The following is a 16,985-nucleotide window of genomic DNA, read 5'->3' as shown; positions in this document are numbered from 1 at the left end:
TATGATCCATTACTTATAGGTTTTGAAATACCTAAATCATTTTCATACTTTTTAATAATTTTAAATCACCTTATATGTTTATTATTTTAAAGATATGAATTGTTGCCTCTTGCTTTAAATTGAAATTCTGGAGAAGAAAAATGGTTAACAACTAGTTCATTATCATTTATCAAAACAGTTAACAATATTATTTTGCTCTAATTTTCTTTGATTCAAATTTTATAAAGTTAGTTTCATTTATGGCCTATCAATGACTATCAAATATATAGTGGAGGCCAGTGATAATTGCCTCTGTTTTTGCTCTTTTACCAGTATGTAGTTCACTTTTTTTTCTGAAGCAATTTCTTTGGGCTGGTAACAAATAATAGTTGGTATAATTAACCAAAACAGTAGTCCACTTTGTTTCTAGGTAAAAAACTCTCCATCAAAAAATTTTTTTTTTAGAAATAAAAAAAAAGAAAATTAAATTTAAAAGAATTTTTTATTTTTTAATAGTGATTAATATGAGCCAACTAGCCCTGTGAAATATTTGCCAACTATCCCCAGCCTTTTTTAAAATATAAATGCTGAAATACTGCAACTATTGACAAAAAACTGGCAGAAATAAGTAAATTATAAAAACTGATATTTTGTTAAGTAAAAACAAAGCCTTGTTCCTAAAGTTACATTTTTTTCCAAAATACACGCAAATTGCAATAACTCATATAGAAATTTGCAAGTTGTTTACAATACTACAATCAAAGAAATGGTCAATTAGGAAGGTTCCATTTGATTCCTGTCATTTTCTGATCGAAGGCTTTAGAGTTAAATGCAATTTGTCAACTTACCTCCTTTACTAACTAGCTCTGGTCTCTCCTACTATTTTTTCTAAAAAAATAAAATTATCATATGCTATTCCTTTTTCTACACAATTTTGTAATCAAAAATACCTTTAAAATTTTAACTAATTGAATGTTATCATCATTAATATTATTAGTATCCTATTTGCAGATGTTGTCGGACTGAATAAAAAATGAAAACAAATAATTTTTCATTTCAGAGAAAAAATGGGACAACAATAGTTTTTATAAATAAAATAAAGCATTTTACAAAAAAAAGAAAAAAGAAAACCTTTCTTTACAGTATATTTACAGAATTTGTTATTAATAATATCATTAATAGTTATAATATAGCTATAACAACAATGTTATTATAATTATTAATATTATAATAACTGCACATTGTTTCATGTATTTAAATAATTTGTCATTGTACTGTTGAATACTTTCATTATTGTATGACAAAACAGTTCTCAAGTTTTTACTTGTATAAATCATGATATAGTCTGTGTGTAACATTTGCTTTGAAAGGTCTAAAAGATTTAATTGAAAAAACTCTCCAGTTTGCTCACTGGTGATTTAAAGTGTACCTTTCTCTGCGTAATATGGCGTTAAGCAGCTTTAAATCACCAGATGGTGTACATCATATCTCTAATAAAATAATTTTTTTTATATTTTTCATTTTTTCATTTTTTTACATTTTTTTTTTCATCATAAGTAACTTTTATCTAAGCTTAAAACAATTCTAATTAGTAAGGTTTTATTTACTGATTTCTCTTTAGTCATGGATAATATTCTTTTAATTAGGCAATAAAACCTTGATCTAGCTTCAAAATATTTTGCTATCAGGCCTAATATCCTGAATATTGCTTTATATTACTTATAATATAAAGATCTGGCGTATTTATAAAGTAAAAACAAGCGCTTGCAGAAGTCTTAACCACAAAAAGGATTCAGAACTTGTTTTAATAATCAGTGAAAACTGGTATAACTGCACTGACACATTTTGAGGGACACTGTTGTAGTAATGCAATAATCACAATCTAATATGTTTATTTTTTTTTCTTTCTAATGCAAACTCTCTTGTGCACTTCATCAAAGCCATGCTTGTGCTAACTTATTAACTTCTTTTCGCTCAAGTATTTTGTCTGAAATAAAAAACACATTCACTATTATATACGTAGCTATTATACGCACACATTTGATACCAAAGCATTTATATGTGTTTATATTTTTTAATGTTATTGTTAGTTTTGTAATTAACTTCTGAGCAAAAAACAATAGCAGATATATAAAATAAAATGTTTGATGTTCTTAGCACCAGGGATGCGGAGTCCCAAAAGGACTCCGGCTTTATATCTCTACCTTTTTCAAGTCTGTAGTGTCCAGAAGCTCTAAACATGTTTGTTGACTTATTATCTGCTATAATAAAAAAATTCATCAGATTTAATGACTTGAAACTTATTATTTTTAAGCCCGGAGTCCTTGCCGCCATTATACCTAAGGACTCCGGGCTCAAAAAATGATTGTTCCTCTAACCTAAAAGTCTTAATTTTTTTCCTATCGGTAGTCCATAAACTTATTTATATTTTTAGAGTTCCTGGATACCAAAAACTATGATAAAGTAATCTTTTTGTGACTTTCAAATCCGGAGTCTTTTTTGGGACTCCGCATCCCTGCTTAGTACTATTTATAAAAATCTAGTTTGTGTGAAATTTAAATGAAATATATATTAGATATCTGCATGGGCCGCAGCAATGGAGCAAAGGAGGTTTTTGCAAAATAATGTGGACTTTTTTGCTGAGAAAAAATTTGTTATATAGATACAAACACTTTCACCTACTTTTACTAAATAAACAAAAATCAATCTATGTATGATAAATATTATTAACAAATATTAAATTTGCCTACCTCCCTCCCCCCCCCCCCTTACTTTAATTGCACTTTGTGACCCATGATCTATATTTCAGGAAGCAGGAGGGGCTATAAATGTCCATTGCTACTGAAATTTATATGCAAAAAAAACAACATTCTAAGATCTTTTCCGAAGTTTTATGTTTGCATTAATGTAATTTTTGTGGAAAATATTGGTATTGTGTATATGTCAATATATCCAATATCAAGCCGATGTATATATATATATATATATATATATATATATATATATATATATATATATATATATATATATATATATATATATATATATATATATATATATATGTATATATGTATGTATGTATGTATATTTGTGTGTGTGTATATATATGCATATTAAATATAGTCAGTATCTGCTGGTTATGTAAAATTTATATCCGATATAGCTCTAATTTAAATGTCACTACTGACCCACTAAAAATGCTGCCTCCACCATCAGCAAACACTTTACCCCACACAGAATTAAATTTAATACAAGTTATTTTTTATGAATCACTAACGATTATTTGAAAAAAATATGAATTAAAAGTGAAGGTAAATGTGATATAGTAAGGTTGCTGATTTCTGTAGCATATTCTGCATACTTTTGCTTCACAATAACTCCAATAATAGTTTTATATTTTACTTAAGCAGGTGAATAGGTGCTAAGTTTTTCGTTGGAGTTCACATTATTTTTGAAATATCTTGTTAATAATTATCTTATAAGAAAATTTCAAATGAACTAATTATAAAAGACATAACTTTTTTAATAAAATAATGTAATATGAATATGAGTTATGAACATTAATAAATATATAATTAATAATAATAATAATGTAATAAAGTAATATTATAAAATAGCTGTTATGACCCGTAAAATACGGGTCTTAATCTATTCCACACTGACCTTTTATATACTTATTCCTTACTTCAATATATTTTAGTAAGAGGTAGAAAAATAATTAAATATATAATAACTATACTTATTGTTTACTTTTTAAAGCTATAAAATAAATTTTCTATTAAGTTTAACTTTTAAAAACTTTTAACGTTTCAGTAGATGTTGCGCGAATTGCTATTTATCAACAAATTGGATATCAATACCAGTCTAAATAATATTTAGAATACCCACTTGAAATGTGTTAATTAAATACCATTGGTATAAAAAGTTCCAAAAAATATGAGATGACTTAAATAAGTGGAATAACAGACTTACCATGACCCGTAAAATTATTACTGAATATTAATATATTACTGTTCATGGTAAGTCTATTCCACACCTACCATTTTAATAATTTCGCTTTATTTCAATGATTTTTAAAAAAGAGCAAAATATAAAAATCTTTGTTTTGAGTTTATGATTAACTTTCAATACTTTACAACTTCTGTAAACTTTTATATATATATATATATATATATATGAAGACCTCAGTGGAAAAAAGTATTGAGAAAGTATTTGTTGATTATTAATAAATGTCTTTATTTAAAGCAAAGAAAAAAAAATTTTTGTATGAAAAATTAAAAAAATGTTTTGTTTTGAATAAATTTTAAATAAAATAATTATAATATAAATTTTTTTAAATTGCTCAGTTTCATTTGCTTTAAATAAAGACTTTTATTAATGATCAATAAATACTTTCTCAATACTTTTTAAATGTGACAACGCCGGTTTTTCCACTGAGGTCTTCATATATATATATATATATATATATATATATATATATATATATATATATATATATATATATATATATATATATATATATATATATATATATATATATATATATATATATATATATATATATATTAGGATGGCTCTTAAAACAACATTTTTGAAAAAACCTGTTCCTACCCCTTTACTTTGTTCTATATAATACTAAAACACTAGGTTTAAAATTTTTTTGAACAAAAAATTATTTTAGGGGTAACTCAAGACCCTTAAAAATTTGACTGGTCCCTAAAATTTTGAAAATAAAAGTTCTTCTAAAGTATGTCAACCTGGTACTTAAAAGAAGCGAAATTATATAAAAACTTTAAAAATATTAATCAATTTACAAAAAAATAACTTTTTTCTTGATTAAATGCATTAAAAACTATTGTTTTTAAGCTGAAAATAAAAAAAGTCATTATTTTCAAGTTTAAAAAAAATAGTTTTTTTAAACATGCTTTTTTTGTAAAGTGATTACTGTTTTGGAAGTTTTTATATAATTTCGCTTCTTTTGAGTACCAGGTTGACATACTTAGAAGAACTTTTATTTTCAAAATTTTAGGGATCAGTCAAATTTTTAAGGGTCTTGAGCTACCCCTAAAATAATTTTTTGTTCAAAAAAATTTTAAACCTAGTGTTTTAATATTATATAGAACAAAGTAAAGGGGTAGGAACAGGTTTTTTTCAAAAATGTTATTTTAAGAGCCACCCTAATATATATATAAAAATGGGGGGCAGACCTTTTTTTTTTTCTTTGATAAGTTTCTATTAATTTTTTTCAGGCCATCAGTAGCTTATTCCATAGATCATCCAGGTTATTTTTTAAAAATCCGGAAAATTGTTTGGGTAAAATATCCGAAATATATATTTTCCAAAACTAAATCCGATACTCCTGAAAAATCTGGAAAAAGTTAATCCCTGTTATTAGGATTCTTGCCCTGTTAATTTTAAAGAAAATTTAAGTTTCCTTGTAAAATCTTTTTTCTTTAAAAAAGAAAGTTTTCTCTTTACTGCGTACATTTAATCTATTACTAAGCATATTAAAACCTTAAACTCTACCATGACATATGCATAACAAATTTCTAACGGTGTTTTCATGTTTTTAGAAATTTTAAAAAACTTTTTAAATAATTCTCTCTCTTTCGTTTGTTATAGTATACAATATCTTTATATATGATATGCATATAATATCTATTGACTCTTAAAATTGTTCTACTTTGAGTTCAAGAAAATTGGAAAAGATTAAAAAAAAAAAAAATTAAGTGTGAAAACGAAAGGATTTAAACCCACGCGAAGCACTTCAACCACTTTGGCATGCTATAAATTTGTCTTTTAACAGTGTTTAATGAGCAACCGTGGTGCAGTGGTAGCGCACTTGCCTCAGAAACAAAGGATCCGTGGTTCACACACCCCACCCCTGGGCAAGTTTTATGACATTAGTTAGGAAGGAGGCGTGAGCTTCCAATTAAATGCTCATCCGTAGTGCTCTGTGATAAGATCGTAAGGACTTCTTGGGGCATCTAAATAAAACTAAAAAAAAACAAAACTTTAAAGGCTTATTTTATAAAACTTTATACAATGGAATATAAATGCTTTATAAAAATTCATATAAATCAAAATTAAGCAAATATTGCTGCAATAAAATTATCAAGTAAAAGTACATCTGTAACATTTAATATAATTTTTAATAATTTATATAATTTGAAGTTTACATTAGATATTAGCATAGACTTTCATTCACACAGATAAAATACGAATCATGACGGGTTGTGGTTTCAAAAAAATCCCTAATGGCTTTGTAAAATTAAAGATATTTTTATTTACACAAATATTATCAAATTAACAAAACATAACAATTTTTAATCGTTTTTAACCATACGTCTATATTAAACTAATACGTCATCTGATTAATCTAAAAAAATTAATTGAATTAAAAAAGGAAAAAATACATCACATGTATTAAGTGGAAATCAATTTATTTATACATAGTAACAAAACAAAATGTATAAAGAAAAGTATATATTTACAAAAAAAATTTAACTAAATTTACATTATCAATTACCAATTGGTGGATTAACCAACTACAAAAATACTAATTATAGATGTAGCGTATTTTTTTCCTCACCACTCTTGTCACCACTCTCCTCATACTTTACTTTCTACAGGATAAACACTGTATATTTAAAAAAAAAGGGGGGGGGGGCAGAGCTTTTGCCCTTAATTTAAGCCCACACCTTATGTGCCTTATGAGATATGAGCCCTCTATTTGATATGCAATAAGCTGAAAAAGCATTCTAAGATATGTCTAAAATGAAAAAAAACTACAAACCAATTTACCTGTCACTGATGCTTTTTCTAGAGCATTGTTGAAAATAGTCAAATTCTGTTTCTAGAGCATTGTTGAAAATAGTCAAAAACAAAATAACAAAAACACAATAGCTATCAGTACAAACAAATTTTGCAATTTGATCAAAAAATGAAATTATTTTTTACCTTAATTGCAACAACTAATTTCTTTTCAAACTATAAGCTAATGATCAACTTAGCAAATTTTAAATAACTAAAGTTTACTAAGTTAAAACCATATTTTAATAGTAAACAAAGTAAACATGATAGTTGGTAGAGCACCAAAGTAAAACGAAAGAAATAAAATAACAACTAAATTTGCTATGTGATGCATATTTTACATATTGAGTTCTTGCCATGAGTTTCTTTCATTTTAATTACAATTCATGTCAGCCTAGGTTCATCTCTTTCATTTTGACGACGATTTGTCTCAGCTCACCTAACAGGGTTTCTTTCATTTTAATGAAGTCTAATAATTTCACTTCTTAAATTATCATAATTAACATAATTAAGCATCAAAGGAGTGTGTAAAAACGATTCCTAAAATAATAAAAGTTATTTTCAATAATAAAAGTTGTTTTTTTCTTGTATGCTTATTTATTTTTTAGGCATTGAACAATAAAATGTAATCCTCCATCAAAAAATCCCTTTCATTACTTTGAAATGTACTTAATGCAAGATTTACAATAAATAAGTACAAAACATGTACAAAACAAGTACAAAATATAAATAAGTACAATAAATAAATACAAAAAAAATAATAGAAAACCTCTATAAACAATCATTTGCTTCAAGTGAAGAAACTTGGGAATATTGAAACTTCTTGAACTATTTTAATTTTTTTTATATATTTGATTCTAAAGAAAAAAGGTCAATAATACAACGCAGAAAAATTAAAATTTGTGTATGTATGTATGTATATATATATATATATATATATATATATATATATATATATATATAAACTTTAAAATATTATTTGGAGAAAACTTTCTTTATACAAAAAATCCTAAAAATTTAATTTTATCACACTTTGTATATTTACCTTAATAAAAAAAACAATAAATTTAAATTAAACATATTTAATGAAGGAAATAAAAACTTATAAATTTTTATATGGGGAGGAGCTATTAATAAATAGGAAGCCCGTTTTTTTAACAAAATTTATTTATCATCAAAAGCAAAAATTGTTAAAAAAGAACAGAGTAAATATCTTTTCAACAAAATTTTCTTAAAATGCAACAGAATATAAGTATTTGAACGCATTTATTCAATATTTTTTCAACCCATTTTATGATTACACTAACTACAAACAGATTTAATTTATGTATTTTATTGTGACAGTACACCACTTTACTGGCACAGACAACATTCTTGCTCTCAATAAAGCCAAGTCACATTATAGCAAAGTATACCGCTTGGCTAGCAAGGTCAAAAATCTTGCTGTAAACTAAGCCAAGTCACAACAATTTGAAACCATACAAACAACATAATAACCACTTACAAACTATAAACACATAACATTATAACACATCACAAACATAGAAACACTTCATATATAAAATATATTTAAACACTTACAAAATATAAACCCATATAACCTTAACACATATAAACACATAATAAATAACACACAAATATAAATAAATATATAAATTAAGAAAAATATATACATTAGAAACTTTACAAATACAACCTTGTTTTTGAAATATTTGTTTAATGACATTCCTCGTAATAAGTATTTAACAACTAACGATCAAACGACCTGGTTTTTTTTAATTATAAAAGCAAACAGATTTTTTTTTAATTTCTTTAAAATAAGGTATTTAAACGATCTTGTTCTTTAACATACAATATAGAGTTGGCCGTGTGAGATGCAAGGGTTTAGGAGATAAACACTAAATTTATCAAGAGTTTGACCTTTTGAAAAGAGCATCGTTTTCTAGAGTCATTATCGTCTTCTAATTTTTAAAAATAAAAAATAACAGATCAATATACTTTAAATACGATTGATGAAGGACTTGAATTGTGTTAGTATTAAAATGCATGAATTAAATAAATTACCTGACTTTCAAAGTTACTATACTCGTTTAAAAATAACATAAGGTTTATCCTTTACTGCAGAAGTCATCAAATTGAAAAGTTTTGATCATATTACTAATTAAGCTTATGAAGCAAAGTTTTCAATCTTATTACTGATTAAACAGATATTAACAAATTATAAAGATTTAAGAATACATCATCGCGTGGTCAAAAATATAAAGAGAAATATTAAAAGGCCAAGAAGTATTAACAGCAGCAACAGCGTTAAATTAAGTATTAATTATAAGCGATACCTAATGTTTTAAATTACGCAAATTATGCTTAATTTACAAGAAATGAAATTTTTCTTTTTTGTACAATATCTTTTTTTCATTTGAATGGAATGTTACAATTTTGGACATTTTTAGTGTTCCCAGGTATAAAGCTAACAATGAATGTAAACAGTTTTTCAGTACTACTTTTTTCAACCCAGAGTTAACTCACAGTATTAGAAATATTTTTAAAATATGGTTTCAAAGGACTTAGACTAGCTTACTGTTCTTTGAAAATAATTTGGTAAAAGTATGGCGTCTTAACTTTTTCTCTTTTTTTAAATTTTAGTTTTTTAAAGTGAAATTTTTTTTTTTTTTTGAACAAAGATGTTTTACAATAATTTTGTAAGTATTTTTTCAAAAAAATCACTTCGATGCAATCTCATCGTTGTTGATGGTTGATTTTCCATGATGTGGAAGAGTGCTATAGAAATATTGTGCCTCCTGTCGGCAAAAACTCTTTAATATCTGTAGGTCATTGAACTTAGCGGCTGAAATAAGCTAAGGTAACCTATTGGATGGTTGAAGGGCTGCCTGTAAAGTTCTTTTTATACCAACAGGCATTGACATAACAGCTGTGGTAAATTCGAGTTGATGAATAAAAAACGTATCGAAAATGTATAAGTATAATTTAAAACTATTTGTAAGTATATATATATTTTTATATATATATTTAAATAAACGTATAAAAGTATTTTAAATTTTAACGTATAAATGCGTATTTAAAAACTTTTATTCAGAGTTGTTACGGCATAATATGTCTGGCAGATCTGTCAACATATTTTCAGACATATTTTCTGCCGACATAAAATATGTCCCACATATTTTCGATTGACATATTTTGACATAATTTTATGTCTGAATTATTTTCTGCTGACATAAAATATGTCAGACATATTTTCTATCGACATTTTTTGACATAATTTTATGTCTGAATTATTTTCTGCTGACATAAAATATGTCAGACATATTTTCTGTCGGCATATTTTGACATAATTTTATGTCTGAATTATTTTCTGCTGACATAAAATATGTAAAATATATTTTCTATGGACATATTTTGACATAATTTTATATCTGAATTATTTGCTGTTTGATATTCTTGAAGAAAAAATCAATCTAACAAATTTATTGCGCATTTCAACTTAATTTACAGAGTTAAGTAAAAATAGTTTAACAAATTTGTTGCTTTTTTTCAATCAATTGTAATTGAAGGGGAACAAAAAAATTTTTTTTTCTGGTGCCGAGCAAACAATTAGTTTTTTGGATTGCATTTCACATTTTGATTTCAAATATGCAACTCATTTTTTACCATCACGTCAAGTTGTAAAGATATTTGGGTTCAGATCATAAATATTTGGGGTAAAGTTCCTAATATTGTCAAAAAAAAAGTTGTTCAAAAGTATGTCAACTGGGGTCTCAAAAAAAGCGTATTTTAGAAGATAGTATAGAGATTTTAGAAAACATAAAAATTTCTCTATAAAATTTTTTGGCAAAAAAATTATTTGAAAAAAACTCTTAAAAAAATGTCAACAAAATGTTTTTCAGCAATAATACAAAAAATACTTATTTTTATTACAAACGAATAACATCTTTAAAATCTCTATGAAAATACGCTTCTTTTAAGACTCAGGTTGACATACTTTTGAAAAACTTTTTTTTCGACAATGTTAGGGACTTTTCCCCAAATTATAAAGATTTGAACCCAAATATCTTTACAACTTGACGTGATGGTAAAAAATAAGTTGCAAATTTGAAATCAAAATAAGAAATCCAACATAAAAAAAAAATTGTTTTCTTGGCACCAGAAAAAAATTTTGTTTTTGTTGACCTGTGTTATTCTTCATAAAACTTTTATTTTAAATCCTATAAGCAAATATCTTTTGTTTCGTAAAGGTCTTTTTCTGCCCTTTTTAGCGATGTATCATTTGATAGTATTGAGTCAATACTATCAAATGATACATCGCTAAAAATACTTTGTCAATACTATTGACAATGTATTTTTAACGATGTCTCATTTGAGAGTATCGACTAGTATTCAAGCATTATTTGATAATATTTGATAGTATTGATTAGTATGGATTAGTATTGGCGATTTACCTTATTAGAATGTAAAAACCATCTCAAGCTGAGTTTTTATTACTGAAAAAGGTTTTTATTAATATGACTAAACTTAAAATTATTCTCTTGATTAAAATAATATTTAAAAAAAAAACATTTTTAGTTATTTTTAACTAATAGTTGATTAATTCATTAAATTATTCTCCATTTTTGACTTTAAATCGTAAGGAAAACGAAAAAAATAATTACTCCAATATATATTTCACTCAAAACATTTTATGCAAGTTTATGGCAGTTAAGTATGCTGTTATAATGCAATTGTCAAATATTTTTGTTAAATAAATCATAACTATTATAACTAAAAGTATATTATTGGTAATTAGTTAAAAATTATTACCGGTTAGTCTTCTTAATATGAATTTAATGAGTTAAATATAACTTTTGTGAAGTATTTCAAATTCTTCAGCTTAAATGAATTTAATTTGGCACGAATTTTTTGAAATTCTGAGAACCGTTTTTTTCATAGAATCTTTTGAATTCAATTTTTCATAATGAGATCTTTTTCAGGGTCAACTTGTAATTAAAAATAACTGAAAAAGTTTTTTTTTTATTATTATTTTAATCAAAGAAATAGTTTTAAGTTTTGTCATACTAATAAAAACCACTTTCAGTAATAAAAACTCAGCTTGAGATGGTTTTTTCATTCTAATAAGGGAAAGCGCCAATACTAATCAATACTAATCAATACTATCAAATACTATCAAATGATGCCTCAAAACTAGTCAATATTAGTCAATACTATCAAATGTCAATATTAGTCAATACTATCAATGTCAATATTAGTCATAATCAATAAATAAATCGTAATCAATAAATAAGTCAATAAATGCCAATATTAGTCAATACTATCAAATGATACATCGCTAAAAAGGGCAGAAAAAGACCTTTATGAAACAACTGATGTTTGCTTATAGGGTTTAAAGTAAAAGTTTTATGAAGCATAATTGATTGCAAAAAAGCAACAAATTTGTTAAACTATTTTCTCTTAACTCTGTAAATTAAGTTGAAATGCGCAATAAATTTGTTAGATTGATTTTTTCTTCAAGAATATCAAACAGCAAATAATTCAGATATAAAATTATGTCAAAATATGTCGATAGAAAATATGTCTGACATATTTTATGTCAGCAGAAAATAATTCAGACATAAAATTATGTCAAAATATGTCGATAGAAAATATGTCTAACATATTTTATGTCAGCAGAAAATAATTCAGACATAAAATTATATCAAAATATGTCAATAGAAATTATGTCTGACATATTTTATGTCAGCAGAAAATAATTCAGACATAAAAATATGTCAAAATATGTCGATAGAAAATATGTGGGACATATTTTATGTCGGCAGAAAATATGTCTCAGACATATTTGACAGATAACAACCCTGCTTTTATTTAAAAAAACTGAACTTCTGGCAAATAATAGTAACTGATAAAGAGTTAATTGTTAGTATCAATAAGTCTCTATATCAAGATATTTTATCTTATTGGTCATTATAAATCTCTATATCAAGATATTTCATCTTATTGGTCATAATGATGCTAATTATGTAATCTTAAAAATGTAATTTTATTTTTTATTTCTATTTTTAAAAATTTATTTTTGAATTTTTGATTTTAATTTCTATATTATAGTAATTAAATTTTTTTCTCTTTTTTTGATTTTTGTTGTGTTTTTTTTGTTGCTTTTTTTCTCCAAATACATATATATATTTTTTCACTTTTATATATATATGTATAAATTTTTAACTTTTAGACCTTTATGTAAAAGGTAAGGATGTCACTTACCTCGCAAGTATGTGCAAGTTAAAAGCTGGCAGATTGCTAAGGGAAGTTACGGATGCTTGTTTGCAATATTGGGGCGGCATGGGTTATATGGAAGGTGAAATAAGCAGAGCGTTTAGAGACTCACGACTAGTATCCATAGGTGGTGGAGCAGATGAAGTGATGTTGTCAATAATTTGTAAATATATGGATACGCTACCTAGCTCGCGATAAAAGAAGAACATTTTATATACGGAAACATTTTATAAGAGATAAACTGTCTTCTATTTTGTACTATAACCGAAAAATTCTTTAATAACTTTTAATATCATCATTGATGTATCATTGTGTTAATGCACCAAATTGACAATTTTTTTTTTTTTTTTTTTGTATAGTTAATATTATTGTTTCGATTAAATTTTCCATTCTCAAAGATCCATCATTATGTGTATTGTTTTTAATTTTTTAACTAATCGAAATATTACCGTTTATTTAGAACTTCAGAGGAATAATTGAAGGATGCAAATATCTATTATTTCAGATTTTTTTTGAGTTGCTATGCAATATTAATGTTGCTGAATTGTTACAATTTACACTAAAAATAAGAAAACTGTGGCATAAATAATAAATATTTATGCATAACTTTTTTTTAAATACTACGTCCTTGATATTTCAATTCTTTTGTTTTACTAATGCTAAACCTAATCTGTAAGTAATTGTTGTTGTTTTTTAAACTTCAAAAACGAGCTATACAGCCATCTTTACCAGAATTTGGCATTGCTTTGTAAATGATTGTCTTGCACTGTGGCTTTTCCAATTAACCATAATTTTTTTTTTTTTCGGAGTGTTCATATCACTATTGCTATGAAGAGCACAAGCAATATATAAGTCAAATTTTTTTCTGAGGCATGTAAAATGCCTCTGGGTGTCGGATATTTTCCTATCATTTCTTCTAATTAACCTGAAAAACTTAGATGATAAACATTTTTCAAATTTTTTTATTGTATAATTTATTAACTGGACTATTTTCATCGTCTTTGCTCCCACAACCAATGCACGATAGATTTCGGACTGTGATACCAACGACAGATAGCAAATTTTTTTAAATTCTATTTATTTTATCTAAAACATCAGTTTTAATATCAATAACAAGATCTTTCAACAGTTCGCTATCTAGAGGTAGTTTAGTGCGACCGTGGCGCAGTGGTTAGAGCGCTTGCTTTATAAGCAGGAGATCGAAGTTCGAAACGAGCTCTGGACAAACTTTCGCGTCACGGTAAGGAAGGAGGCGTGAACTTCCTGGTTATATGCACTTCCGCGGTGTTCTGTGACAATACCGTAAGGACTTCTTGGGGCACCTAAAAAAAAAAAAAAAAAGGTACAGCTTCAGGTGAAAATCGTAGCATGGCGCAGTGTTCGGAGTTCTGGTTCATAATATATATAAAGTTCTTTAATATATATATAAAGATGGCAAGGACGAGAAGAAGACAGGTTTGCCTTATCACCGAATTGTTTTTTCTAGACATTTATATAAAATTTATATAAATGTCTAGAATAAACAAGGGATTCGGTGATAAGACAAACCTGTCTTCTTCACGTCCTTCCCATCTTTATATATATATATCTTTATATATATTATATAACTATTTTGCATTTTAAAAATGAGAGAAAAAAGCAAAATGTTTCAAAGAAGTTTATATAAAATGCAAAATAGTTTAATAGAGTCTTTCAAAGTTGTTTTTACTAAAAGTTAAGGAAGTAATTTAATCACCACAACATGAAGGTTAACTTACGGTCATGCAATTCTATATATATTATTCAAAGTTATTCATTTAAAGAAAATTTTAAATTGTCTCCGTGTGGGTTATTATTTTCTGCTTTCCTCCTTCTAACAAAAAAGCGAGGTCAGAATTATTTTGTTCTTTCTCCAAATTTAAAAAAAAATTGAGTTTTTTTATTTATTTTATTTATTTATTTCGCCGTTTAATAACTTTTACAACTTAAAAGTTTATAAATAAAAACACTGGCGGGGCAAGTAGAAGACATTATTTTGTCTTATCACCGAGCCCCAATCGTACCTATTTACAATAGCCGTATAATATATTTATACTTTACAAACTATTTATTAAAAATCATAAATGTAAAAATAAATAACAATTAGTTTAAGAAATACTTCAAGAACAATATTCATGTTAAGAGTAATAATCAAGTAAACAAGAAAAACTGAAAGAAAAGTAAAAAACAAAAAATAAATTAATTAATTAAAGAGCACGTATTTACAAGAGCCACACTATATACGTATATTATACAAAGTATTTATTGAAAAATATGAAAAAAAAATTATAACAATTTGTAATAAAGTAATATTTAAATAAAGAACAAAAAATTCAAAATAAAAGAGTACTTAATTTAAAAAAACCGTTTTATATATGTATATTATAAAACCAACTTAATTAAAAGTAAAACAAATAACAATTCATTAATAGTTAAATAGTAAATGTTCAAGAACTAAGATTTCAGCAATAACTTTTTAGATTAGAGGAAACACCATAACTGAAATAATGAAAAAACAAACAAACAAACAAAAAAAAAAGTTGATAAATTCTGAGACATATTTTATATGATTGAATTTTAGTTTAAAAGAGGCATTTAAAATCGGATATGTTAAAATCTATATGTAATAACACCTGTTTCGATTCTTTTTTAAACTGATGTATACTAACTTTTTTCGTATTTGCAATATTAGGAAATTTTTTCCACAAATAGGCTCCACGATATTGAATTGAATATGTAATTTGTTTTGAATTATATTTAGGGACAATGTAGTTATTATTTGAAAATTTTGTCGGGTATTTATGCACTACTTTTTCAAAACAGGACTGAAATATTTTAGGAGATAGTCACATTTTTGTTTTATACATGAACATTAAAACTTGATGTAAGTTTATTTTATAAACATTTAATGCGCCCAGTATACGCAGAAGAGGCTACCATGGTACAATTTTATCAGCTTCAAATAATATTCTGCAGGTATGTTTTTGTTTACTGTACAATTTTTTTAATTTTGTATAATTTGTACTTGCCCATGCAATATTACAATAAACCAAATAAGAATGAATGAAAGAAACATATAAACATTTTAAAGATTTATTTTTTAAAATTGGTTTAGCCCTATATATCATGGCAATATTTTTTGATAATTTTTTTTCAATGCTTTTTTATGATCACTCCAACCTAAATGTTCATCTAATATTACGCCCAAAAAATTAACTGAAGTTTCTCTTTTAATGTTAGCGTTATTGATTATTAGATTTGGCTGTTTAATTGAGAATATTTTCTAATTCATTTACTTTATGAAATAAAATAAATTTGGTTTTATCCACATTTAGAGACAGTTTATTACTTATAAACCATTCATTAACCTTACCCAACTCTTCGTTAGCTGTTTCAAAAAGTTACTTTTTGAAACAGCTAACGAAGAGTTGGGTAGGGTTAATGAATGGTTTCAGCAGTTATTTTTTTTGGCAGAGTGTTTCTCACATAATTATTTTTGCCAATTACTTCTTTAATTACATTCCAAGTTTTTTTGGTGTTTCCGCTTGCTTTGTCTAATACCCGAGAAAAAAAAAACCGGCCAATACTACTAGGAACCTGTTTAACTTCCTGCTAATCCTGCTAAAACGGCTAATCCTGGTAAGTTTTCGCTCAATACGGCTAAACTTAATAAGTTTCCCATTAGTCATGACTAATGAAATTCACGTTTATAAATTTCCTGCTAATCCTAGTAAGTTCCTACTAAGTACTTACCTGGATTAAAATGAAATACTAAGTAAGTTCCTTGTAATTTTCAAAAATAAAAATTTGTCTTATTTGTTATACGCCATCTTTTATTTATTCACACCGAAGTCAAGTCAACTCTAAAACAGCTTTTTCAGATTTAACAGTTGACTAAT

General features: G+C 25.8%; 1 protein-coding gene across 1 annotated transcript in view; it reads left to right on the top strand.

The window, feature by feature from the left end:
- LOC100203757 (probable acyl-CoA dehydrogenase 6) overlaps window positions 1-13,474 on the top strand; it is a 32,528-nt gene extending 19,054 nt beyond the window's left edge. The window contains exon 5 of the mRNA XM_065818259.1: window positions 13,025-13,474. Coding sequence (XP_065674331.1) covers window positions 13,025-13,266 — 242 coding nt within the window. The 3' untranslated portion in view covers window positions 13,267-13,474. The remainder of the gene's footprint in view (window positions 1-13,024) is intronic.
- Window positions 13,475-16,985: the final 3,511 nt, after the last annotated feature.

The sequence above is a fragment of the Hydra vulgaris genome, chromosome 14, assembly GCF_038396675.1.
Source record: "Hydra vulgaris chromosome 14, alternate assembly HydraT2T_AEP".
NCBI classification, from domain to species: domain Eukaryota; kingdom Metazoa; phylum Cnidaria; class Hydrozoa; order Anthoathecata; family Hydridae; genus Hydra; species Hydra vulgaris.
This window is presented reverse-complemented; position numbering and strand designations above follow the sequence as displayed.